General features: G+C 41.9%; 1 protein-coding gene across 4 annotated transcripts in view; it reads left to right on the plus strand.

Moving 5' to 3' along the window:
- Window positions 1-25,727, plus strand: part of LOC147101758 (nuclear receptor subfamily 6 group A member 1) — a 395,609-nt gene that overhangs the window by 238,805 nt on the left and 131,077 nt on the right. The window contains exon 1 of one of the 4 annotated variants that reach the window (XM_085965662.1): window positions 3,506-5,038. The exons of the other annotated variants lie outside the window; for them this stretch is intronic. Coding sequence (XP_085821788.1) covers window positions 5,023-5,038 — 16 coding nt within the window. The 5' untranslated portion in view covers window positions 3,506-5,022. Of the gene's footprint in view, window positions 1-3,505; window positions 5,039-25,727 lie in introns of those variants that run through there. 4 annotated transcript variants of the gene reach the window in all.

Here is a 25,727-nt window from a genome sequence, read left to right on the forward strand (position 1 = left end):
CCTTTGAGATCTTTGCACTCCTCCAATTCTGGCCTCCTGTGCATCCCCAATTTTAATTGCTCCAACATTGGCGGCCGTGCCTTCAGCTGCCTTGGCCAAGCTCTGGAATTCCCTCCCTAAATCTCTCTCTCTCTCTCTCTCTCTCTCTCCTCCTTTAAGACACTCCTTACAACCTACCTCTTTGACCAAGCTTTTGGTCATCTGACCTAATACTTCCTTATGTGGCTCGGTGTCAAATTTTGTTTGATAATGCTCCTGTGAAGCGCCTTGGGACGTTTTAGGTGCTATATAAATGCAAGTTGTTATATTGAACAGTATTTTTTGAAAGGGTTTGTCTAAGAACCAGGCTTGTTAAAGGATTCGTGTAATGCTAAGATCAGTTATGTGATTTAAAAAAAACACTTACTAAGTATGCTCAAACTCTCTACTCGCACGATACAATAATTAGCTTGATTTCATTTGTAAAAATCAGTCTACAGTGCTCACATATTCAAATTATTTAGAAAGTTTTCAGTGAGGCAGTGCTTGTTTCTTTCACCTCGATGTAGGATGGAGCAGCTGCATTTGGAAGCTTGTTTACTTCTTTGTGTTTGTAGCAATCTACTCACATCAGAGCTATTTGGAAGTGGTTGAACATAAATCTGGCCAAAAAGGTCAGCCATTGCAGGCATCTTTTTTTTAAAGCATGGAATATACAAGCTTTTATCAGAAAATGTAAGTTAAATGTTAGGCTGCTACTTTAAATTTAAATTTGTCTTTTAACATGTAAATAGACTAGGCGTTGAAATCAAAGCAGCTGACTCTATTCATCGAACAAAGGGATTGCTGCCACAGTCAGAGGCTTCATGTGTGTGAATAAGCCACATCCCGGTGCTAGTTAATTAGCAAAGGATTATTAATGATGCATTGCTGCATTTGCTAGTCTTAGCCCTATTATTGCAGTCAAATGCGTTAGTACACAAGGCAGGAATGGTCATTGTGATGCAAAGAACAGATTAGTTACATTAACATAAGAAAAGTTGAGAGGGATTTTTTGTTTTTTTGTTTATACAAAGCCATGTCCTCAAAGGAGTTGTGATTTTAACACTAAATACTTATTTCATCACTTATGCAATGTAGTTTGTATCCTCCTAATGAGTACAGTAAACATCAAACAACACACAAAAATACATAAAACATTTATTAACAAACTAATTATTTCTGTATTTGCTAAAATACATAAATTGTCATTTAATGTGAAAAGGAAGGTTGAGAAGTACATTTTTCCCCACAGTGTTTCCCCACTATCTACCTGGAAAACATTTCAGCACATATGTTTAAGCATAAATAATTTCATTTTCCAGAAACCTGCCATTTTAGGTCTCCCTCTCTTCGGAGTGGCTCCATTTCTTTTAATGGAAGCCGCAACATTGGACTGGTCAGGGAGCCAAGCTGGAGCTGCCTGACCCTGGAAAAAATGCAAAATACAAAAGTGTCAAGTGTATTCAGTTGCTAGCTTATTTAACTGCTTTTACAATGCTGTGCCTACTTTTTCTCTTGCATTTTTCTGAGTCATGTTCAAATTTCTATTTTATGATAGCTGATAACTTTGAAAAGGTTTCTTCACACCCCTGCCCCCTCCAACTTTACCTCTAACAACACATTTGAGCAGCTCATAGACAGCTTTGCTACAAAGATAGAGAGCATATATTCTGCTGCTTCCCACTGCCATTTCCCTTGCCCACCAAGCCAAACCTCCTCCCTAGTCCACCCTTAGTCCTGAACACCTATCCCTCTCCAGTTTCTTTCCCATCTCCCCCAGGCTTTCTTTGAGCTCTTGTCCAAATCCACTAAACTGCTGACCACCCAATTTTCCTTCCTAGCCTCCATGCTAGCCGGTATTATAAATGCCTCCCCTCTCCAACACCACACTCAAACCCTCCACTACCTTTGTGCTGTCAGACTGTTTGTCTGACATCCAGTCTTGGATGAGCCACAATTTCCTACAACTAAATATTAGAAAGACCAAAGTCACTGTCATCAGCCCCAACACAAACTCTGTAATTTGCCACCAACTTCATTGTAATTTGCCACCAACTTCATTCCCTTGCTCTGGCCAGTGGCTGAACCAAACTGTTTGCAGCCTCGGTGTCTTATTCAACCCTGAGCTGAGTTCCTTATTCCATATCCTCTCCATCACAAAGACCATATGCTTGTACCTCCGGCCCTACCCAGCCCATCTGCTGCTTGAACCCTCATCCATGCCTTTGTCACCTTGAGATTCGACTATTCTAATGATCTCCAGGCCAGACTTCTATCCTTTGCCCTCCATAAACTTCAGCTTATCCAAAACTCTGCTGCATGAATCCTTTCCCACACCAAGTCCTGCTCGCCCATTACCTTGTCCTCACTGGTTGCTGGCCTCACAAACTTTGGGCAGCCATGTAGGGAAGGGGTTTCTGCGGAGAGTCTCTCGGAAGGATTTGGAGGGTGGGTCTGGAGTTGGCGAGGCCTAAACTCTCCTTGTGGGGCCCGGAGGAGCACTCCAGCATTTCCTGGCCCCACAAAGGAAAGTAAAAAAACTTACCTTTTCAGGATCATTGTATCCCAATCCTGTTCTGATTTGCTTGAAGCAGGTTACCCCCACTCAGGCCTGAGTTAAAGTGCAGTCGGGGTCCAATTGATGTCATCGGATCCCAATTAGCGCATTTAAAGAAGGACCCCACCAGCTTCATGCGGGTGCCTTTGTTGCCTACACAGGCGACTTTCTGGCACATAAATCTGGGGCCTTTTAATTGCCCACCCGCCCGGTTTCTGCTGGATGAGAGTGGTTAAAGTCCCCCTGATTGCTTTAATGAGTAGATTTATCCAAATATTTATTTTTAGTTAAACAAATCTGTACAATTTAAAATTATTGTTCTGGATTGCTGCAAGATTCATATAGGATCTTTGGAAATCTTGTTTGGAATGTAACATCCAGCATGATGATGTGATCTGTTTATCTGTATTTAATACAGTACAAAGGGGCTTTCCTAGTGTTTCTTTAACATTGTATACACTAGAAGCATATAAAGATTTTAAAAATAATGATGGGAAATGTTAAGCCTGTACTGTGAAGGGTAAACTTTGGCATTGGCAGACTATGAGCAGAACAATCACAGGAGATGTGTACAACGAAAATAGTAATATTCTATATGTATGAATTAGAGAATCTTGCATCTGAAAATATACCATCTTGCTTTAGGATGTTTTTTTTTTGCAGTGGGGGTTCACATCAGTTTGTGTACTTATGGAGCTGACCTTCACTTTACATGCCTGGTTTTTGGCTTTGTGATTGTTAGTAACCAGGATCAAAGGGCAGAGGTCAGCAGCATAAATACACAAACGGTGCATTACTGCTCTTAATCCCTTCTGCAAAAAGTTAAATAACTTAGAAGATCATGTGGGGAGCAATGTATTATCACTAAGCCTTATTAGTTTTCCCTCGTAAATACAAACACATTTATTTTGGGATGCTTTTTTTCCAATATAATAATTAAGTTGTGTGTTTGGTGAATTATTTTATATGTAGTGTGTATTCTAGTTAAGTTTTTTGTTTGAGATATTGTTCTGGATTGATTACACCTAGTATGTTGACATTTGCAGCAGTAAACTGATCAGCGCAGCCATACAAATTTAAAAGGCACTCGGATGCATTTCCATGAAGAGTGAATTCATGGCCTATTTGCTATTATTGCTGGTCAGCTACAGTCCTGTCAAATATCCACTTTCCAATCACAAGGCCGGGGCCTGGTCAGGCATTTTCCTCTTTTTGTTAAATGAGGACCCTGCTGGCGAGGAGATGTAACATTTAGTATATTTATGAGGACAAGAGTATCAGAGCTCAGAGAAAATCTGCAAATCTGAAGTTATTTTTTTAACAGTGAAAGTTCTTTTCCCCAGTTGGTCCATTGAGAAACCATCAGATAACCTTTCTGCCTTTAAAACACTTACCCATTTGAATTCTTTAATTTGAATCTGAAAAGCCCCTTATCTGTGACATCACACTTCATTAGCATAAAGATCTGATTTGGCTGGCTTTCATCAACATAATGGCAGGGAGATGTGCTTCCAGGAGGACATGGCTCACTGATCAGGAAGGAGGACTAATCATGCCTTTTTAAAAGCTTCTGTCTTACTTGGAATGAAGCAAGAATCAAACTTTATGGAAGGTAAAGTACAGTACAGCATAGCTCCTTAAATTTGTAATTAAATAAAGCTGTAGAAATTCTGTTTCAAATCTATTTCTGAATGTTTTGTAATGAGCAGTAGGACTCGTTCTGTGGATACTGTTCATTTTAAGCCCTTGGTTATATATTGGCATTGATGGATCTGTGGAGGGAGGATTCTGTCTTGTAATGGATGGCCTTGCTTTGCCATTGACAACACATGTGCCCTGATTCTCTAGTGAAACCCTTGTAATTTTTTTGCAATTGTCACAAGTCCAGTACTAATTCAAAAAGATGTTCAGATTGTTTAAATTTTAGTTTGTCATCAGAGGTGGAGCAGAGCCTGAGGGTTGTATACCAGCAGTTGTAGATTAATTCATGTTTTATAATTGCTATGGTGTTGCCTAGCTACAGAGTGAATGACAAAGACACTGAAATTAAAACAATTTGGTGCTGGTGGACTGTACAATTCATACATTTGCCATTGCTCATATAGTTGTCACTTAACCTCACAATTTTAAATTAAATGCTACTGTTCTGTGTTTAAGGGTTAATCTTTGAGGTTACAATGTTAACAGAAAAATAGGGCTATCAGTTCCATTCAGATAACCTTTGGTCATCAGAGGACTCAAAGCAAAGTTGTGACCTTAGGGCTTGAACTTTACTGTCACATGACCAGCTTGTAAACTGACCTGTGGGGTTGACTGTTGCATCTAAGCTTCACAGAAACTAGCAGTGGGAAACATGAGGTGCTTTCTAACTGCTGGCGATTTGTAGCAAGTTTTTGCATGGATGGCTGCTATGCAAGTTACTGGCAAACTGGGAGAAGAATGAAATGGATACATGGGAAGGTAGTATAAATGTTAATCACGTTATTTATCTTTGATATCAGCTGCTGTGTAGTTTTGTAGAAGGTTAACAGCAAACACTGGCCTCAAGGGGAGGAGACTCAGCAACTGCCTTAATTTTTAAATGAGCAAAGTGACATTTTGTTTTGCTCTTAAGACTGTATTCTGTGAGTACTTTTTAGAAAGAAAAAGAAAATAGAAGCAAAACCTTTATCTCTCCATACTGCTGCTTAAGTAGTGACTTACACATTCTGGTTTTGATTAACAGACCATTCAACTGTGATCTGCTTTCTGCATGTAGCATTTTTATTCAGCTTAAAAAAAGCTTGTGTGTCTCATAGTACAAAGTTCTTTAAGAAGCCCTTTGTTTTAACTCTTTGAAAAGGTTTATCTTCTGCCTGTTAATTTTTGATGAAATCATGGTGACTCGTGACAACTGCTTCTGATGTGCAACCTACCACCCCCCTCCCCATCTCCCCGGGGCTGATACTGACTCACAAACGGTTTAAGGTAGATAAGCGGGTTTAGAGAATGGAATGCAAAGAGAAACAAAACAGCAGTGTCTCTTAAAAATATTTGTTTACAGAGCCTTTTATTAATTTGGAGAACAGCCTAGCCTATCTCCAGGCTTCCATTGTTTGTATGTGTGCAGCTAGAGAACTTGGGAGCATCTGATGGCCATTAAATCCTCTGTAGGCCACAGCTTGTGACTGATATCCCACAGGCCCAGTCAAACTCTAACTCTTGCTGTCTGTAATTAACTGCTATTGTTTTCAAAACAGTACAAAATCATGGTTGGGGGGGGTAAATCAAAAATAAAATAAGCATTTTGTAAGGAATACAATCTTTAAGTAAAAGCGCAGCATTTGATTTAAATAAAGGCTACATTTTTTCGGGCTCTGATTTATGCTGTGGTCATATGACAGCTTTTTGTGTGTGTATACGCACTTAGGCCTCCAACGTCTGTTTGATAGGAATGATCAGCTGGAACAGGAGGTGGGAGTGTAGTGTGTCCCCTAAATCTGTGCGTAACAGCTGAGTATGAGGATAAAGCAATTAGTGGTTTCATATAAATGAATATGGTGTCCACAGTAAACATCATTCTCTTTCAATTAATGTTTAGAATTTTGCTTTCTTCTGCTGCAGCATAGGTACCTTTTTAAGTAAATGTGTGCTTTTTGAAGATCCTGAAAGCTATCATTTGGGAAAAAATGGCTGATCAGTTTTCTAACTTCCATAGCCAATAGTTTGTGTATTGCCAAATAAGTCATGTAATTTGTATATTGTCTGATGGACTCACTGATAATGTTCATGCAATTGCTATAAACACTGTTAAAATTCAGTTGCATATTTGGGCAGAATACCGAGGAATTAACCGTTGTTTCTGATCTATTGTACATTTTGAAAGTTATTAGTGAGAGTAGGTAAATTATCAAATATTTTTCAAAGTTACAATTAAAATACCTATAAGGTGAAGGGGCAGTGCTTCTGTCATGTTTTGCAATCCCTTTTGTACTAAAAGGGACACTAAATTGTGCATAAAAATGATCATCTTTCAGGAAAGCAAAGAAAGTGCAGCTGGTCTTTTAAGAGGCCAGAGGATAGATTTATTTCTGTGCAATAAACTGTCACTAACTTTATACATTAAAAAAAAATACCCCTGCAGTGTGTTTGTATTAGTTCAAAGGTAAATTAAAAGTACAGCTTCTGTTGTATAGTCCACACATCAAATCATATATTTTGGCAAGAGCTGAACTGCCATTACCTTTTTGTGTCATTTTAGCTTGTGTATTGAGATTATAAATGAAAATGTTTCCATCTAACCATTACAATATATTGATATAATAATGCAGCTTCATTGAGAATAGCTTAAGAATTTTTGTGGGTTCTTCATTTAATAGAGTAACACCATAGTTGAACATAGTGGTTTTGTTATTTTATAAATTATCACATTGCTGTTTGTGGGACCTTGCTGTGTGCAAATTGGCTGCCGCGTTTCCCACATTACAGCAGTGACTACACTCCAAAAGTATTTCATTGACTGTAAAGCGCTTTGAGACGTCCGGTGGTCGTGAAAGGCGCTATATAAATGCAAGACTTTTAAAAATGTTTTTAGGCATTTAATTTGCAAGTGCTAAATATACATTATGTTGTATGAAGTGTCTTTTGGGGGGGGAAATGAGCAATATTGAATATATTATAATTTGTAAGACTTCGTACTTGTGTTATTGAAAGCAATTGAAAATTCATATTAAAGAGAATCTGTACAGTGCTTGCAATGGTAATTTTGGAAGAGAAAATATGTTCCCATTGTAGAGAATTCACATTTTTTTCACTAAATAAATTTTCAGCAAAGTTTTCCTTGCTTCTAGATGGCAATTGTTGCCTTTTTTTTTAAATAGCTTGTACATTGGAAGTTTATCTGCTTTAGCAAGCAGTGGGTTATTATATTGTAGAGTATATCTTTAATGAAAAGCTAACTTAATCTAGTAATGTCCACCCAGTGCTTTTGTGCACAACATAATTATAATGTGTTACAATTCTCCTGATACCCAAAGAAACTTTTGGGAATTTTCTATTAGTTTTTGTATCTAATGATGCTATTGTGCTGCTTTCAAAAAAAATTATAAAAGGGAAAACCTACTGATTACATTAAGTAACTGAGGCACGGTTACTTGATCCTTGTTATTTGGGCACAGTATTGCAGCTGGAATACAGAGGGTTAATTCTATTGAGCTTTTCACCATTGGTGCGATCTAAGGATTAGTCCAGAGCAGCACAGTCTGGTCTTTCAACATGTAATTTGCCAAGCAGGAAGTCTTATTTATTTTGCTTAGCTCCTAGGTTTGGTTGGGGTGTGTGTGTATCTATGTGTGTGTGGGGGGATGGTACAGAAGAGGAGGAGGCAGGGGAGTAGAAGATTGATGTTTGGGGGGTTGGGATTGGAAGAAAGGTGGGGGAGGGGATTAAAAGCTTAAGTGATTACTGTACCTAGGGTAAATTGCATCGGCTCTGTGTAGACCTACCCTGGTTTCGACTGACCTACGGTGATTCAAAGAAGGGTTTTTAATACCTAAGTTTGTATCTTTTGCACAGAACTCCAGTATAGAACCAGATCACTGGTCAAGTTTTTTAGAGGCCCTTTAAAGCCATTTGTTTGTTGTTCTGCATCAACAGAGATGGACTGTGGTTTTTGATGGGAAGTGGCTATCCATTTTTTTAATAGAAACTGTAGCATTTCCTCTTGATATTTTTTGTTTGTTTTAATTCTGATAGGTACAATATTTTAAATGTGATAAATTCTCTTGGTTCTGAACTTTGGGAGGGGGAATTAGCAAAACACTTGCCATCTTCTGCTTTCTCTTCTTGAGAATTGAATGACTTTAAGGGCAACTGGAGTTTCAGCTGAGCCTCGGGACATTTTATAACTGAGATTTGCAAGAATATATTGAGATTATAAAATAGTGTTCACAAATTCTGTGCGCAAGGTCATTTAAAAATAGATCGTCCACTAAAATATATATGGCTTGACCAAAACATTTGTATAAATAAATGCTCTATATTAATGTTTGCTGTTGTTAACCTTATCCACCATACCTTTCCCTTTTGCTTTGTGAAATGATTTATTTTGTACAAGGAGCAGATATATTACTCTTAAATTTAGTATCTTATTTTGTTGCTGCCCCACATATACACAGTTGTGACTGATTCTGAGAATCTTCCAGTGAATTATGTATTTTTCCAAAGTTAATTTGAAATTACAGATATAGCAAATATACTACTTGCTTTACAAAACCCTGCACCCTTCCAAAAAATGCTCAAGATTTGTTCAAATAATTGTACTTATTTAATTGTTTTTAGAGGAGCTTACAACAAAATATATTTTTTCTTCTTTATCCTATCTCCACTTTTAGCAGTTTTTTTTGTTAATTTTGTCATTTGCAGTAGATTGGGAGAGAGCTCCATTAGATCGCATTCTGAGATAGCAATTTGAATGAAGCTTCACCGTTCCAAAACGAGAAGTGAACTTCAAATTTGAGAACAAGAAACCCTTTTATACATGATTTTGAACAACTGACTGTGAAAAGTTAATCAGGGAGATTGGCTAACCACCATGTTTTAACTGATGTGAAACTTCAGCAAAGTTGCAGAATACAGTCTAGTATAGCCTGATCATTCAAATTTTTTATATGCTAATTTTATAAACATAAATACCATAGGAAATTAGAAATTTAATGCTTAAAAATGCCTACGATAACTTGAATGAAACGACTTTTAAGGAGAGTTTTTTAAAGACTTGAGTTTTACATGTGATATTCAGTGATGCAAAATTTTGCTTGCTGTATTGTCCAATTTTAACTAAATGCAAATCATGGTTCGAGTATTTTGACTTTTTTTCCCCGCATTGCTGTTTTTAAAAAAAAAAATACATTACCTTATGCAGGAATTTAGAATTTGGTTGCAGCTTTTTTGTGCCAAATTGTACACTTTTAACATGTTCTGAACTAGTTACAAACTTCTGATCGTTAAAAGTATTAACAACTTGTGAAAAGGATTGCATGTACGAAATAGATGACATGGAATTTCTCACCAAATTAATAATCAAAAATGGAATGGATGACAATCTCAAAAGCTTGGCTTTTACATTACTATATTTAGTAATAGAACTTAGTTTTCAATAACTGCAGTGTAACATACATAAACGAGTACAAAGCTGGCCAGAAGTGCAGTGCACTGATTATACACTGTGGTCAGGTCATTAGAATAATTATTCATAGCTCCACGTGCAGCTTTGATCTTGTGTAGGAAGGGGGAATCCAAAATTATACTGAAGGTAAAATTTAAAGGGATGCAGGCACTTGACAGTAAGTGGCAATCCATTTCTGATTATTAATCATTCCTAAGGCCTTTGGAAAGGCCGAAAGACCTTTCAACCCATTGGCATTCTTTGCTAAGTTTGAAGGGGGAGAGGGAAGAGAAGTGACGAGCAAAAGTAAAATGAAAGGGAAAACTAATGTTGAGGCACAAAACAGGCAATTGATGGCGTAGCCCTGTACCGAAACCTGTTTGGCTGGTGAAATGGAGGTGGTACTGCATGAGTAGTTGTGAGAAGGGTGGCTTGTCTGCCAGTTCAGGGCACCGTCCCCAAAGATCAGCACTACAGCACGCCTGAAAGGAGGTGGTGGCAGAATTGAGCCTGCAGCTGATAGTTACTTTCAGTGCCAACCCTATGGGTCATATTAACTGCAGGTGTCCTTGCAGCAGGAGCCACAGCTCTGAATTTGTCTTTCTGCTGCCTAGAACCTGGGAAGCTAGTTCTATAATCTTCTTCATGTGTTTGTGCCAGGGCCTACAGATACAGTTGTTGTCACCAAGGTGGATGCAGCCAATTGGTCTGTGCTGGCTGTTTATTATATTGGCAGCCTTCTTTCATCCAGTACCACTTGAATATAATGCCGTGATTGAAGTGCTTTGAAAGAGTCAGGCAGCATTAAGGTTAGTCAGGTTTTTACAATTTGTGCCGTCAAATCTGCTGTCATGGCCTCCCTTGCGAATTGGAGCTTCTGCATGCATTAATCTTCTGATTAAAGCGAGGTATGTGCACCTATCTGCAGTTGTGGATGTGAGAAACTAGTGAGTGGGCAGAGAAACACCTCTGAATCACCTGGTTGCTTTCCTTTTCCTCCTCCAAAACAACAACAACTTGTATTTGTATAGTGCCTTTAATGTAGTAAAACGTCCCAAGGCGTTCACAGGAGTGCTATCGAGCAAAATTTGACATCGAGCCACATGAGATATTCGGGCAGATGACCAAAAGCTTGGTCAGAGAGGTAGGTTTTAAGGAGCATCTTAAAGGAGGATAGAGAGGCAGAGAGGTTTAGGGAGAGAATTCCAGAGAAGTATAGGGAATTCCCCATGCGTAAACTTATTGTACCCCTACTATACTCGTTGGCAAAAAATGGTTGTACCTTAACAATTGTCACTGCCTCCTGACCACCTGAATTAGCACAGCAGGAAGAAAAAGTTAAAGCACATGGGATTAGGGGTAAGATACAGACTTGGATAGAGAACTGGTTGGCAGACAGGAAGCAAAGAGTTGGAATAAACGGGTCTTTTTCCGAGTGGCAGGCAATGACTAGTGGGGTACCGCAGGGATCAGTGCTAGGAACCCAGCTGTTCACAATATATATTAATGATCTAGACGAGGGAACTAGATGTAATATCTCCAAGTTTGCAGACGACACAAAGCTGGGTGGGCATGTGTGCTGTGAGGAGGATGCCGAGAAACTCCAGTATAATTTGGACAGGTTGTGTGATTGGGCAGATGCATGGCATATGCAGTATAATGTGGATAAATGCAAGGTTATCCACTTTGGTGGCAAAAACAGGAAGGCAGATTATTATCTGAACGGCAATAGATTGGGAGAAGGGGAAGTGCAACGTATTTAGAAACATAGAAGATAGGAGCAGGAGTAGGCCATTCGGCCCCTCGAGCCTGCTCCGTCATTCAATGCGATCATGGCTGATCATCCAAATTCAGTACCCTGTCCCTGCTTTCTCCCCATATCCCTTGATCCCTTTAGCCTTAAGTGACCTGGGTGTCCTTGTGCACCAGTCGCTGAAGGTACGCATGCAGGTGCAGCAGGCGGTTAAGAAGGCAAATGGTATGCTGGCCTTTGTAGCGAGAGGATTCGAGTACAGGAGCAAGAATGTCTTGCTGCAGTTGTACAGGGCCTTGGTGAGACCACACCTTGAGTATTGTGTGCAGTTTTGATCGCCTTATCTGAGGAAGGATGTTCTTGCCATGGAGGGAGTGCAGCGAAGATTCACCAGACTGATACCTGGGATGGCAGGAATGACCTTTGAGGAGAGATTGGGTCGATTGGGCGTAGACTCGCTGGAGTTTAGAAGAATGAGAGGGGATCTCATTGAAACTTATAACATTCTAACAGGACTAGACAGACTAGATGCAGGAAGGATGTTCCCGATGGCGGGGGAGTCCAGAACCAGGGGTCACAGTCTAAGGATAAGGGGTAAGCCATTTAGGACAGAGATGAGGAATTTCTTCACCCAGAGTGGTGAACCTGTGGAATTCTCTACCACAGAAGGCAGTTGAGGCCAATTCATTAAATATATTCAAAAAGGAGTTAGATATATTTCTTAAGGCTAAAGGGATCAAGGGATATGGGGAGAAAGCAGGGACAGGGTACTGAATTTGGATGATCATCCATGATTTCATTAAATGGCGGAGCAGGCTCGAGGGGCCGAATGGCCTACTCCTGCTCCTATCTTCTATGTTTCTATGTAAAAGCAAGAAAAAGTTGAAAAGTGGCCAAAAAATGCACTCAGCAATTTTCAGATAAGACTCTTGCATTTCACTTTCTTGTATATCTGTACCAACCAGCCTGGATGTGCATTTTCATTAGGCAGGTACATGATTCGGGTGTGAAAAATCACCTCCTTGCACCTGTGTAAGCTGGGACAGAAAATGCATCTGATGTGCAAAATGGGTGTAGATCTGACATTACATATCTTCACCCCCATTTTCTCAATGATAATGCCCACTTCATGCCTGACATCTGATCTTAAACTCTACCCTAATACCTCAAATATATCTCAAAAATAGGTTAATAAATCTTTTGCAGTGTGCTTTAAATATCAGGGAGAATTTTAACTCTTCCCAATCAGCAGTAAAGGAGCAGGGGAGCAGTTAAAATGGAGCGACTCCATTTCCTGCTCCGTTCCTGCCGTTTTCCCATTTTAACGCCTCTGGTTTTGGCGGCAGATGAGACTCCTACTGGACTCTGGCAGGAAACCCATTAATGAATGCAGAATAGGGTTTCGTGATGTACAGGGAACCCCGATGGAATTTTAACCCGCTGATTTGCAGAGTACCTGCTGTGGCCACCCTGCCAGGTAAAGTTGTTTCTAAGGTAAGTTAAAAGATCTTTCCTCAGTGAGGCCAGGAGAAGCAGGAGTCCTCCTCCGGGCCCCACGAGAAAATTCCGTGCCTCTGCTGCCCTGGCTTCCCACCCTTCCCCAGCCATAAGATCCTCACAGCACCCACTCTACCAGACCTAACTTGCTGCCAACAGCCTTCTCTTGGCCACCTAAGGCTGCTGATTGGCGCAATATATATGTGTCTTAAGTATACAAAAAAAAAAGAGCTGTACTCGCTCTGATTCCTGATTGGGTGTGCTGTCCACTCCTGCTGCTCTAAGTATGCTGCTGGTGCCAATAGTTGTCTGGACTATTAGATAAATCTGAAGATAATTTGTGAGTCTGTACCTTTTGAAGATTGTCCTGTACCTTTCAACACTGGTAGTCTAAACAGGAAGTTAGGGAACTGGCATAACTCATGATGTCATCACTGGTCGCATCCACTCACACTTAAAAACACTGGCAGCAAATCTGGGAAACTTTGCACCGCAATAATTTGGCTGAAATTGCTTTGTGGAAAAAAAAAAATTCCTTGTAAGCACGTGCTAATGAATCAAGTTGATTCTAGTTTTATTTAAGGATTCTTTTCACAGTTAATTTTGTAGTATTACATTGGCTTGAAAGACACCAATGGATTCGAGAACAGTTAGAACTTTGTTCAAAAACAATTCCAGTAGCAGTGAGGTTATATAGATCATGCAGGGCTTTAAAAAAGTGTTCAATAATTATTCTAATTTTCATAAGTGATGTTTATACAGAAAGTTCTTTGACTTCTGTATAACCATTACTTATGAAAATTGGAATGATGATTGAACAAAGGGCAATGGTCGACGGGTGTTTTTGTGACTGGAAGGCTGTTTGAAGTGGGGTTCCGCAGGGCTCAGTACTGGGTCCCTTGCTTTTTGTGGTATATATCAATGATTTAGACTTCAATGTAGGGGGCATCATTAAGAAGTTTGCAGATGATACAAAAATTGGCCGTGTGGTTGATAGTGAGGAAGAAAGCTGTAGACTGCAGGAAGATATCAGTGGACTGATCAGGTGGGCAGAAAAGTGGCAAATGGAATTCAATCCAGAGAAGTGGGAGGTAATGCATTTGGGGAGGGCTAACAAGGCAAGGGAATACACAATAAATGGTAGGATACTGAGAAGTATAGAGGAACAGAGAGACCTTGGAGTGCGTGTCCACAGATCCCTGAAGGTAGCAGGACAGGCAGATAAAGTGGTTAAGAAGGCATATGAGATACTTTCCTTTATTAGCTGAGGCATAGAATATAAGAGCAGGGAGGTTATGCTTGAACTGTATAATACACTAGTTAGGCCACAGCTAGAGTACTGTGTACAGTTCTGGTCACCACATTACAGGAAAGATGTGATTGCACTCGAGAGGGTACAGAGGAGATTTACGAGGATGTTGCCAGAACTGGAGAAATTTAGCTATGAGGAAAGATCGGATAGGCTGAGGCTGTTTTCTTTAGAACAGAGGAGGCTGAGGGGAGATTTAATTAATTAAAATTATGAGGGGCCTAGATAGAGTGGATAGGAAGGACCTATTTCCCTTAGCAGAGAGATCAATAACCAGGGGGCATATATTTAAAGTAATTGGAAGAAGGGTTAGAGCAGAGTTGAGAACTTTTTTAACTCAGGGTGGTAGGGGTCTGGAACTCACTGCCTGAAAGGCGGTAGAGGCAGAAACCCTTAGCACATTTAAAAAGTACTTGGATATGCACTTGGAAGTGCTGTAACCTACAAGGCTATGGACCAAGAGCTGGAAAGTGCGATTAGGCTGACTAGCTCTTTTTCAGCTTGCACAGATACGATGGGCCAAATGGCCTCCTTATGTGCCGTAAATGTCTATGATTCTGGTGTCATACCACACTTGCTTTGTACAGATCCAGCCAAGACTTTAAAGAAAATAAACAAAACTTTCAATAGTTTTCTACCAGTTAGAAGTTATTCAACCAACCAGGTACTTTTAGTTGAGGTTCCCGATTAGAATCAATGGGGGTAATTTTGAACTGTGCTGCTGGGCAGTAATGTGGTGGAGCTGATCGCCCACCCAATGTAGAATCTGCCCAATTTTGGTTCTGTTGAAAGCAGTGAAATGAAAATCTGGTGGATTCTATTAAGGGCAGGCGATCCACTCCACCATGATTCTGCCCAGGCAATGAAAATTATTCTCAATATGAGGCAATACTACACAATTTCCAGATAAAGGACAAATAATTCTACATGTAATTTGACTTGCAAGTTAAAAATTCATATTTAGTAAATCCACAGTGAAACTCTGCACTAATAATGTTGCACATTTATAATTTTCCCATATTGAATATATGTAACTATGTAAGTGCAATGCTTCTGTCATTGCTTAATAGTGACCTTAACATGCTGCAAGTCTGCTTCTTTGTCTCAAGTGACTATATGAAGGCTGGAGTGATGAGAATCCCAGATAAGATTACTGCAGTGTTGCACAAATATTCTTTACGGGATATCTTGCTTGTCTATACATACACGATGGCAGGAGTGACCAAAAGTTTTCTCTCCATGGAACGCATGTGCCACATATAAAAAGCTGTCTACTTCCCCCACTTGTTTTACATCATTTTGATGTTTTGGCATTTTTCTCCCTCTCTCTTCAACTCTCCCTGATCAGTGGGAACAGAGCAGTGGAGTAGTTCAAATGGAGCACCTCTGTTCCCAGTGATTTCCCCATTTTAACACTACTGCTTTTAGCGGTGGATGAGGGAGGCGCCTGTTGGCCTCCCACGGGAGTTTCCTTAATAAACGCTAATCGGGGCCGTATGACGTACATAGGGTCCCAGTGGCATTTTAACACCTGCCAGGTAAGGCTTCCAGGAAGCCAGCAAGGCCACTGCAGGGAAGTGGCCCCTCCCCACAAGACTTGCCTTGCTGCTGGCAGCCTTCTTGGTGCCATCAGGTGGTCTTCGTCACCAGCCAGTTGCCACTTTCTGCCCAAAACAGGAGAGTAACTGTCTGACGGCATTTAAATGAGTCCCAGCAGTTAAAACCTGCCGGGCTTCCAACGTAGACTCCCGTACGGGAATGCCACCCGCTTCTGAGTCTGAAGTACAACTGGGTTCAGTGGAGATCAAGTCGGGAGCATATGAAATGCACATTGCCTGCCTTATGTTAGGGCTATTAAGAGGATAAAAAATCGGCCCCAATCAGTTTGTGAACACTTACAAACAAAAAGCTTTATTGAACAAAAAAGATTTCATGAAGACAGTCCCCCTTTAAAATGTGAGCTTTCTATAGAAATATTTTGCTTTTAGTTAGGCATCTAGTTTTTAGACTTTATAAAGTTGTTCAGTACAAAAATAATGGACTTGAACTGTTTGTCATCCTCTTCAATAGTAGTCAGCTGTGTGCTTTCGTGGCATTAGCAAAAGCACTTAATGCAGTTTTGTGAACAGGAATTCCTGGCTCGCATTCCAAAAATTCCTGACAGCATAGGGCTTTTAAACTTTCTGTGCCACTCTTCCAAGTTTCTTTTAGTTTTCCAGAAACATCTGTTATTCTGTTAACAACATCCTCTACAACTTCCAAGGAACATCTACGCCTGCCCAGAGTGGAACCACCGTGTTGTGAATGGGCTGGGGTAAAGATTCACTTAGAAGGGTTAATAAAGCAGTGACATTTAATAAAGCTGCTATCTAGATTCCATGTGGTGGCATGGTACGTGACTATGGTAGCGGGGGAGGGGTTAAAGCATTCTCCCCTGTGGTTCTGTTTTTCATAGCCACCTTTTAGCCTTGTTCTGTTTAAGGGACAGGGAAGTGCCTCCATCAAAAGTACTCCCATTATCACCAGATATTGTTTTCCAAAAAAGAAACTTAAATCTCTGTTTTAGCACCTATTTCCTCCTCTGTGCAAAGCCACTATTTTCGTGCTCAGCTTGCACCTGGAGCCACTCCGATGGTTTACATGGGCAACCAAAGTCCAATCTACAGCAGCTCCATTCAGTGGGAGTCAGTACTTTCAACCGGTCTGGAGGCTGAGCTATATAGCATTTAATACCAGTTGAGTATTCTTTGTAAGCAGGCAGTATTGATTTTTCTTATCTTAAAGGTGCCCCAAGATCAGCCTCCAAATGGTGGAAAGCACTAACTCCCATTTAAATGAACGAAGCTGTTTAGGAATAAAATGAGCCACTCCCTTCCAAGCAAGCCACATTAATTGCTGCGTCCCGATGAGTGAATGTTTTGCAGCAATGCAGTCCACCCTGGAGTGTTTGGCAGCTTCAGTCTGATCTGCAGCAGAGGCTCCTTGGGCAATCTGAGCAGACATGAAATGGTAAACTGCATAACCAAAACATGTTTCCTAATGGGTAGGAGATGCTTTTTTCAGTTTTCTTAAATTAAATATGTGGGGGAATTACTTTTGATTGAAAGTTCTTTTCTGAGAATTAGCATTATTTTGGAGATGTAGATGATCTCCACATGCTACTCAATCTGGTTTTAAAAGTGCAGGAGTCTTGATTTGTTTTTAACAATAAAAAATAATTATTTGTACTTTTTAAGATGCTACGTTTATCAAATGTATTTAGTGTTCTATTTTAAATTGACCAATGCAAGAAAGGATAATTTGATATGACATACACGTAAAAGATGAGAGCCATTAAGAAATTGGAATTTGTGGTAAACCAACACACTCTTCTGGCCTTGAAATTACATTGTGAGATATAAGTGAACATAGAAACATAGAAGATAGGAGCAGGAGTAGGCCATTCGGCCCCTCGAGCCTGCTCCGCCATTCAATGCGATCATGGCTGATCATCCAAATTCAGTATCCTGTCCCTGCTTTCTCCCCATATCCCCTGATCCCTTTAACCTTGAGAAATATATCCAACTCCTTCTTGAATATATTTAATGAATTGGCCTCTACTGCCTTCTGTGGTAGAGAATTCCACAGGTTCACCACTCTCTGGGTGAAGAAATTCCTCCTCACCTCTGTTCTAATTGGCTTACCCCTTATCCTTAGACTGTGACCCCTGGTTCTGGACTCCCCCGCCATCGGGAACATCCTTCCTGCATCTAGTCTGTCTAGTCCTGTTAGAATTTTATAAGTTTCAATGAGATCCCCTCTCATTCTTCTAAACTCTAGCAAGTACAAGCCCAATCGACTCATTCCTGCCATCCCAGGTATCAGCCTGGTGAATCTTCGCTGAACTCCTTCCATGGCAAGAACATCCTTCCTCAGATAAGGCGACCAAAACTGCACACAATACTCCAGATGTGGTCTCACCAAGGCCCTGTACAACTGCAGCAAGACATCCTTGTTCCTGTACTACGAAGGCCAACATAGCATTTGCCTCCTTAACCGCCTGCTGCACCTGCATGCTTACCTTCAGCAACTGGAGCACAAGGACGCCCAGGTCTCGTTGCACTTCCCCTTCTCCCAATCTATTGCCATTCAGATAATCTGCCGCCTTGTTTTTGACACCAAAGTGGATAACCTCGCATTTATCCACGTTATATTGCATCTGCCATGCTTCTGCCCAATCACCCAACCTGTCCAAATCACACTGGAGTTTCTCGGCATCCTCCTCACAGCACACACGCCCACCCAGCTTTGTGTCATCTGCAAACTTGGAGATATTACATCTAGTTCAACAAACAAACCCTTAATGAGTTTATTTGAAATTCCGCTCTCTGCTATTTTAGCAGAGGTGTTTAACCCATTTATTTCAAATAGGTTAATGCACCTCCTAAAATAACCGAGGAATTTCAAATGAGTGAATACACTGGTATCAAGCAGTGTAATTTCAGGATTTTTATCTATGTCTTGTAATTTGCCAACCAGCCATCATTGCTCACTCTATACTTGAAAATTTGATGGTGCTTTATTTTAAAAGCTGTCTCCAAACTCGATTTGTGTTTTATTGTAAAGTCTGGAGTCTCCAAAATGAAGTTTCTGTCAATTATTTTGATGAGCAGTTTGGGTTATTGAGGTTAAAGAGCTTGAAAGAGCAGGCCAGTATTGATGGACTTTTGATCTGTCTGTCTGATGAGATGTTAAACCGATGCCCTGTCTTCCCTCAGTTGGATGTGAAAGATCCCATGGTGCTATTCGAAGGAGAGCAGAGGAGTTCCACCAATGTCCTGGCCAACATTCATCTCGCAATCAACACCACTAAAACAGTGCTGTTTGTGAGATCTTGCTGTGTGCAAATTGATGGAAAAATTGAGGCCATGAACTTTTTTTTGTAAGAAATTTTAAAGCCAATTTTGCATGTTGAGTATCTCATTAGAAAACCTCAGAGGTGTTCCATCTTAAATATAATAATGCCAGCTTAGTATATGTTATTTTTTCCCCTTGTACATGATATCATGAGTATCCAAATTCCAAATTGGAATAATGTTAGTTTTTGAGCTGTGGTTTTTTTGTTCGCAATTATAAGTAAAGTTGTAGTGTAAATTCTTGAACATTAATTTGCATATCATATTTGATAAATGAGTTTAAATAATGCATACGAGATTTTCCAAATGGGCATAAACCCAACTGGAAGTTAGGTGGTGTCTGAATTGCATGGTCCAACTTGATTGTGCTGACTCCACAATAATTTCCAATGTCAGCCTACGACGGGTAAGCTCCATGCTCAGAAAATGCATCCGATTGTGAGCTCACCCATTTGGGTGGGAAATTGTGTGGCTGCAGGATTTGAAGGCCTGTACAAGTTTAAAGGGACATAAATCTCAGAATTTAAAGCTGAAGCCTGGAGGAAAGTTTTGGCCCAGAAATACCTGGAAGGAGTTGATCACACTACAGAGCAACTCATTTCTCTGATGAGGATTCTAGAGTGAGTGAAACAGGAAGGGGTTCCTCTTTTTGACTGAATGCCGCAGAAACTCAAGAAAAGCTGCTCGGGGGCATGCAAAGAGGTTGCTTCTGTGTGAATGCCATCTCCACAACACCTGCACATGGAAGCAATGCAGCAAAAAACCTAATTTTTGTCTTCATGGCTTAATTTCAATTGAACTGAAAATCGGGTTGGTTTTGTAATGGGCGGGCAATCTGTTCTGCCAGTTTGCCTCCCACTCCATGAAGTTGCAAATTATCCCCAATCATCATACCAATTTAGCAATGGTATGAGAGCTCATAGTGACTTACGTTAATGCAATATATTAAGCATATATGGTAGTTATATTGACTTCATCCTCACAGAATGTTTAACGTACTTGCAAAGTTTACCATTGTGAGAAGTCACACAACACCAGGTTATAGTCCAACAGTTTCGGAGCACTGCTCCTTCGCCAGGTGAAGTGAAGAGATGCATATAGGCACAGCATATATAGTCAGAGAACACTGCCAGATGATTACAGGCAATCTTTCTAACTGCCCTTTGTCGCACCTCGGCAGAGAGATAATCATAGCAATCAAAGGTTTGGATGGTGTCCAAACAGGTCAGTCAGGAAAACATTACATCAAAGAACAATGAGGTGGGGTCACAAGGGGTCAAGTGTTGCAGATGCTGGGGTCTGTATGAAAAACAAAAAACAATTTTAAAAAAATAAAAAAAATTTTTTGCTGGAAATCACAGCAGGTCCGGCCGCATCTGTGTAGAGAGAACAAGCCAACGACAACGCGAGCCTGGATGACTCTACGTCAGGTGGGGTTACATGTAGCGTGACATGAACCCAAGATCCCGGTTGAGGCCGTCTTCATGAGTGCGGAACTTGGCTATCAGTTTCTGCTTGATGATTTTGCGTTGCCGTGTGTCTCGAAGGCCGCCTTGGAGAATGCTTACCCGAAGAAGAGAGTCAAATTGGACCCCTCCGGAGGGTCGCTGCCCTAAGCTTGACATGTATGCTCAAGCTGTCAGGAGATGCATCAACGCCAGATTCATCAGCCACACTCAAGACAGTCCAGAATGTCACCCGAGCACAACGCAACGCCATCCACGCTCTCAAGACCAACCACAACATCGTCATCAAACCAGCAGACAAAGGAGGAGCCATCGTCATACAGAACAGAATGGACTATTGCAAAGAAGCATACCGACAACTGGACAACCAGGAACACTACAGACAGTTACCTGCAGATCCGACCAAAGAACACACCCGCCAACTCAACAGACTGATCAAGACCTTCGATCCAGACCTTCAAAGCACCCTACGCGCTCTCATCCCACATACTCCCCACGTGGGAGACTTCTATTGCCTCCCAAAGATACACAAAGCCAACACACCCGGACATCCTATCGTATCAGGCAGCGGAACCCTGTGTGAGAACCTCTCTGGATACGTCGAGGGCATTCTGAAACCCATCGTACAGGGAACCCCCAGCTTCTGTCGAGACACGACAGACTTCTTACAGAAACTCAGCACCCACGGACCAGTTGAACCAGGAACACTCCTCGCCACGATGGACGTCTCGGCACTCTACACCAGTATCCCCCACGATGACGGCATCGCTGCGACAGCCTCAGTACTCAACACCAACAACAGCCAATCTCCAGACGCCATCCTACAACTCATCCGCTTCATCCTGGACCACAATGTCTTCACCTTCGACAACCAGTTCTTTACCCAAACACACGGAACAGCCATGGGGACAAAATTCGCACCCCAATACGCCAACATCTTCATGCACAAGTTCGAGCAAGACTTCTTCACTGCACAGGACCTCCATCCAATGCTATACACCAGATACATCGACAACATTTTCTTCCTATGGACCCGCGGCGAAGAATCACTGAAAAGACTACACGATAACATCAACAAGTTCCATCCCACCATCAAACTCACCATGGACTACTCCTCAGAATCGGTTTCATTCTTGGACACCCGAATCTCCATCAAAGATGGGCACCTCAGCACTTCACTCTACCGCAAGCCCACGGACAACCTCACGATGCTCCACTTCTCCAGCTTCCACCCTAACCACGTTAAAGAAGCCATCCCCTATGGACAAGCTCTGCGAATACACAGGATCTGCTCAGACGAGGAGGAACGCGATGGCACCTACAGACGCTGAAAGACGCCCTCGTAAGAACGGGATATGACGCTCGACTCATCGATCGACAGTTCCGACGGGCCACAGCGAAAACTCGCATAGAGCTCCTCCGAAGACAAACACGGGACACAACCTACAGAGTACCCTTCGTCGTCCAATACTTCCCCGGAGCGGAGAAACTACGCCATGTTCTTCGCAGCCTTCAACATGTCATCGATGACGACGAACACCTCGCTAAGGCCATCCCCACGCCTCCACTACTCGCCTTCAAACAGCCGCCTAACCTCAAACAGACCATCGTTCGCAGCAAATTACCCAGCTTTCAGGAGAACAGCGACCACGACACCACACAACCCTGCCACGGCAACCTCTGCAAGACATGCCAGATCATCAACACAGATACCATCATCACACGTGAGGACACCACCCACCAGGTACATGGTACATACTCATGTGACTCGGCCAACGTTGTCTACCTCATACGTTGCAGGAAAGGATGCCCCGGAGCATGGTACATCGGCGAGACCATGCAGACGCTGCGACAACGGATGAACGGACACCGCACAACAATCGCCAGGTAGGAGTGTTCCCTCCCAGTCAGGGAACACTTCAGCAGTCAAGGACATTCAGCCTCCGATCTTCGGGTAAGCATTCTCCAAGGCGGCCTTCGAGATACACGACAACGCAAAATCGTCGAGCAGAAACTGATAGCCAAGTTCCGCACTCATGAGGACGGCCTCAACCGGGATCTTGGGTTCATGTTACGCTACATGTAACCCCACCTGACGTAGAGTCATCCAGACTCGAGTCGTCGTTGGCTTGTTCTCTCTACACAGATGCGGCTGGACCTGCTGTGATTTCCAGCAAAAAAAATTTTTTTTTTTTAATTGACCCCTTGTGACCCCCACCTCATTGTTCTTTGATGTAATGTTTTCCTGACTGACCTGTTTGGGCACCATCCACACCTTTGATTGCTGTGATTATCTCTCTGCCGAGGTGCGACAAAGGGCAGTTAGAAAGATTACCTGTAATCATCTGGCAGTGTTCTCTGACTATATATGCTGTGCCTATATGCATCTCTTCACTTCACCTGACGAAGGAGCAGCGCTCCGAAAGCTTGTGATTTCAAATAAAGCTGTTGGACTATAACCTGGTGTTGTGCGACTTCTCACAATTGTCCACCCCAGTCCAACACCGCGGCATCTCCACATCAAAGTTTACCATGAATGCATATGAAGCAGCAGAGTGCCTTTTACACTTCTGTCTTCACCTGGAAGTGTTCCTTCACTCACCTTCTGATAAGCAGCCCCCACATATAGATTTCAGAATAATGAATGACATTTTAAAAGGCTTTAATATGTGCTATTACACAATGAGAGACTACGATGCGAAGGAAGAGCATTCACTCCAGAGTAACTCCAATCTAATGTAACTGACTGCTGCATGTACAAGCCACCTCACCCACTATGGAATGAATGGTGACACTTAGGTTTCAATTGTTATGATGTGCAGTAATACCCATCACTTATACTGTCTTTCCCTTTTTAAAAGAATATGAGACATGAGGAAAAGGCCCTTCAAGGCCTTGAAAGGGATCCTTGGAAGGTGCCAGAAATGGAAAAATAGGAGGGCGGCTGCCAGCTGAGTTTGCGATCCCTTTTCATCCTATTCTCTCATTCATTAATTGGTAGAAAAGTATATACTAAAGCCATTTACTATGTCACTTTTTCTTTTGAAAGCTATATGTGGACTGCTCAGCAGGACACCAGTGTAAACGATCTTCCTCCCACTAAATGTGGCAGATGATAACGAGCCAGGTTCTAGGACAACTGGCCGCGCCATTATTTCACAGAACACAATGGGCCGGAACTGGCGGTCGGAGGCGTACCTCCAGAGTACACCTCCGACCCCCCCAAAAATCTGAACCTACCTGCTGGCTTCGGAGACTTCGGGCCCTGGACCTGCAGGCGTATGCCAGCGTAAAGGCCCACGGATCCCAGGGACGCAGGCAGTTCGGAAGCGTCCCTTGGATCACGTGGGTCAGGCCCTCCTATCAGAAAGGAGGATTCCTCATCATACTTATGGAGATTCCATTTATGAACAGAATCCCCATTAGATATGGAGAAATCCCTAAATAATTTACACAAGTGGAAAAAATAAATGTTCCCATTTTCAAATTTAATTAAAAGTCCCTTTAATGAAGCATTTACAATAAAAATTAAATTTTTTGAAAAATAATTTTTAAACATTCTAATCCAGGCCAAAATTTACATAAACTAATTTAAAATGTTTGTGGATGATTTTTTAATTTTTAATTTAACATTTATGTTAATCTTTAGGTGAAAGCAGGCTCTATGCCTGCTTTTACCAGGCGTAAGGTTATGGTGGGCATTTGCTGGGCAGTAGTTGGGTAAATAGCAACTCTGCACCAGCGAAAGTGATTTTGGGGTGGGTTTGTATGATCTGTGAAGGCGAACCTTCACAGATCGCAAGTTGGGTTTTCGCGCATGCGGAAACCTGGAACTTGCAGGGCCTTTTACAAGGCTTATGGCGTACGCCATCATCGGATCCGCAAAATCTGTGCCACTGTCACTCTGTCTAAAGCACCAGGGATTTCAGAGAGCGAGTTGGAGGGAAGTGTATTTGAAGACACACAGCATGAGTAAGCAGGAGCAGCTGGTGGTGGGAAAGGAACAGGAGGAACTTGCCTTCCAGAAGACAATTTGTATCTCACCTCAGTTGATGAGCCTGGGGATCTGGATCTCATAAATCCTGCTTTTAAAAGAAGGATTCTGGCATTGGGGACATGCAAAACAGTGTGATGCAGATAGGAGCTCCAGTGAAGGAGTCAGCATGTGCAGTACCATGCAGGATGGATTTACAACACTGCAGTCCACCCTGGAGCATTTGGCAGTCCAGGAACATCTGCAATGGAACTCCCCATGTTAGAACCCTAAAGGCAGTTAGTATTTCTTCCATAGTGACTCAGACTGCTGCAATAGAAGCCTTTCTGTTTCAGAGTGGAATAGGCTATCTCTCTGGCTTTGACAGGCTTAGAAAGAACCCTGAAGCAGGGCTTCACTGATCTCATTGCACCATTAGGTCTGCATCAATCAATGTTATGGTGAGGCAGTGCCTCGGCAGGAGCATATCCACGGCAGGGCAAAACTCAGCTGCTGTGAAGTGAGGGCCACTTCAATCCCTATGCACCTACTGAGACACAGCAGCCATCACCTCACATGAGGTACTGCCTAGTTGAAGCACCAGATTAGGGTTTTAGAGGATTAAGTGGACAGACTTCATACACTGTTGCCAATGGTAATGATATACTTGATTATTACTCTGACGGAGACATGCACTGTCCAATGGAATCCTGGCACCTGGCTGCAGAGGATACCCTTGATCACCAATTAGCCACCTTGAGCTTTGCCTTTGTGGGTAAAATATTGCTTGGGACAGTGGACTGCCTGAAAGTCAATTCCCCGAACAGGTGTTCCCAACCTGGAGCGGTACTTGCTGGAGCAAATCGTGGGCCCACAGTGACTGATTTTCTGTCCATTTAAATCAATGGATGGCGATGAAGGCCCTCGATTTTCTGAGCACTGTTCCCTGTGAGCACCACTCTGCTCTGGGAGTGCCTGATTAGGGAATTGGTCCTAAAGTGAATGCATTGTGACAGTTGCTTGGGAAGTGAGAATTGACTTGCATAATGTGGTGCTGACGGTTACAAACGCGCATTGTAGCCTAGCAGTTGTAACCTTATGAAATTTGCTGG

The sequence above is a fragment of the Somniosus microcephalus genome, chromosome 23 (genome assembly GCF_052327205.1).
Source record: "Somniosus microcephalus isolate GS21.2 chromosome 23, FLI_Smic_1.0, whole genome shotgun sequence".
NCBI lineage: Eukaryota > Metazoa > Chordata > Chondrichthyes > Squaliformes > Somniosidae > Somniosus > Somniosus microcephalus.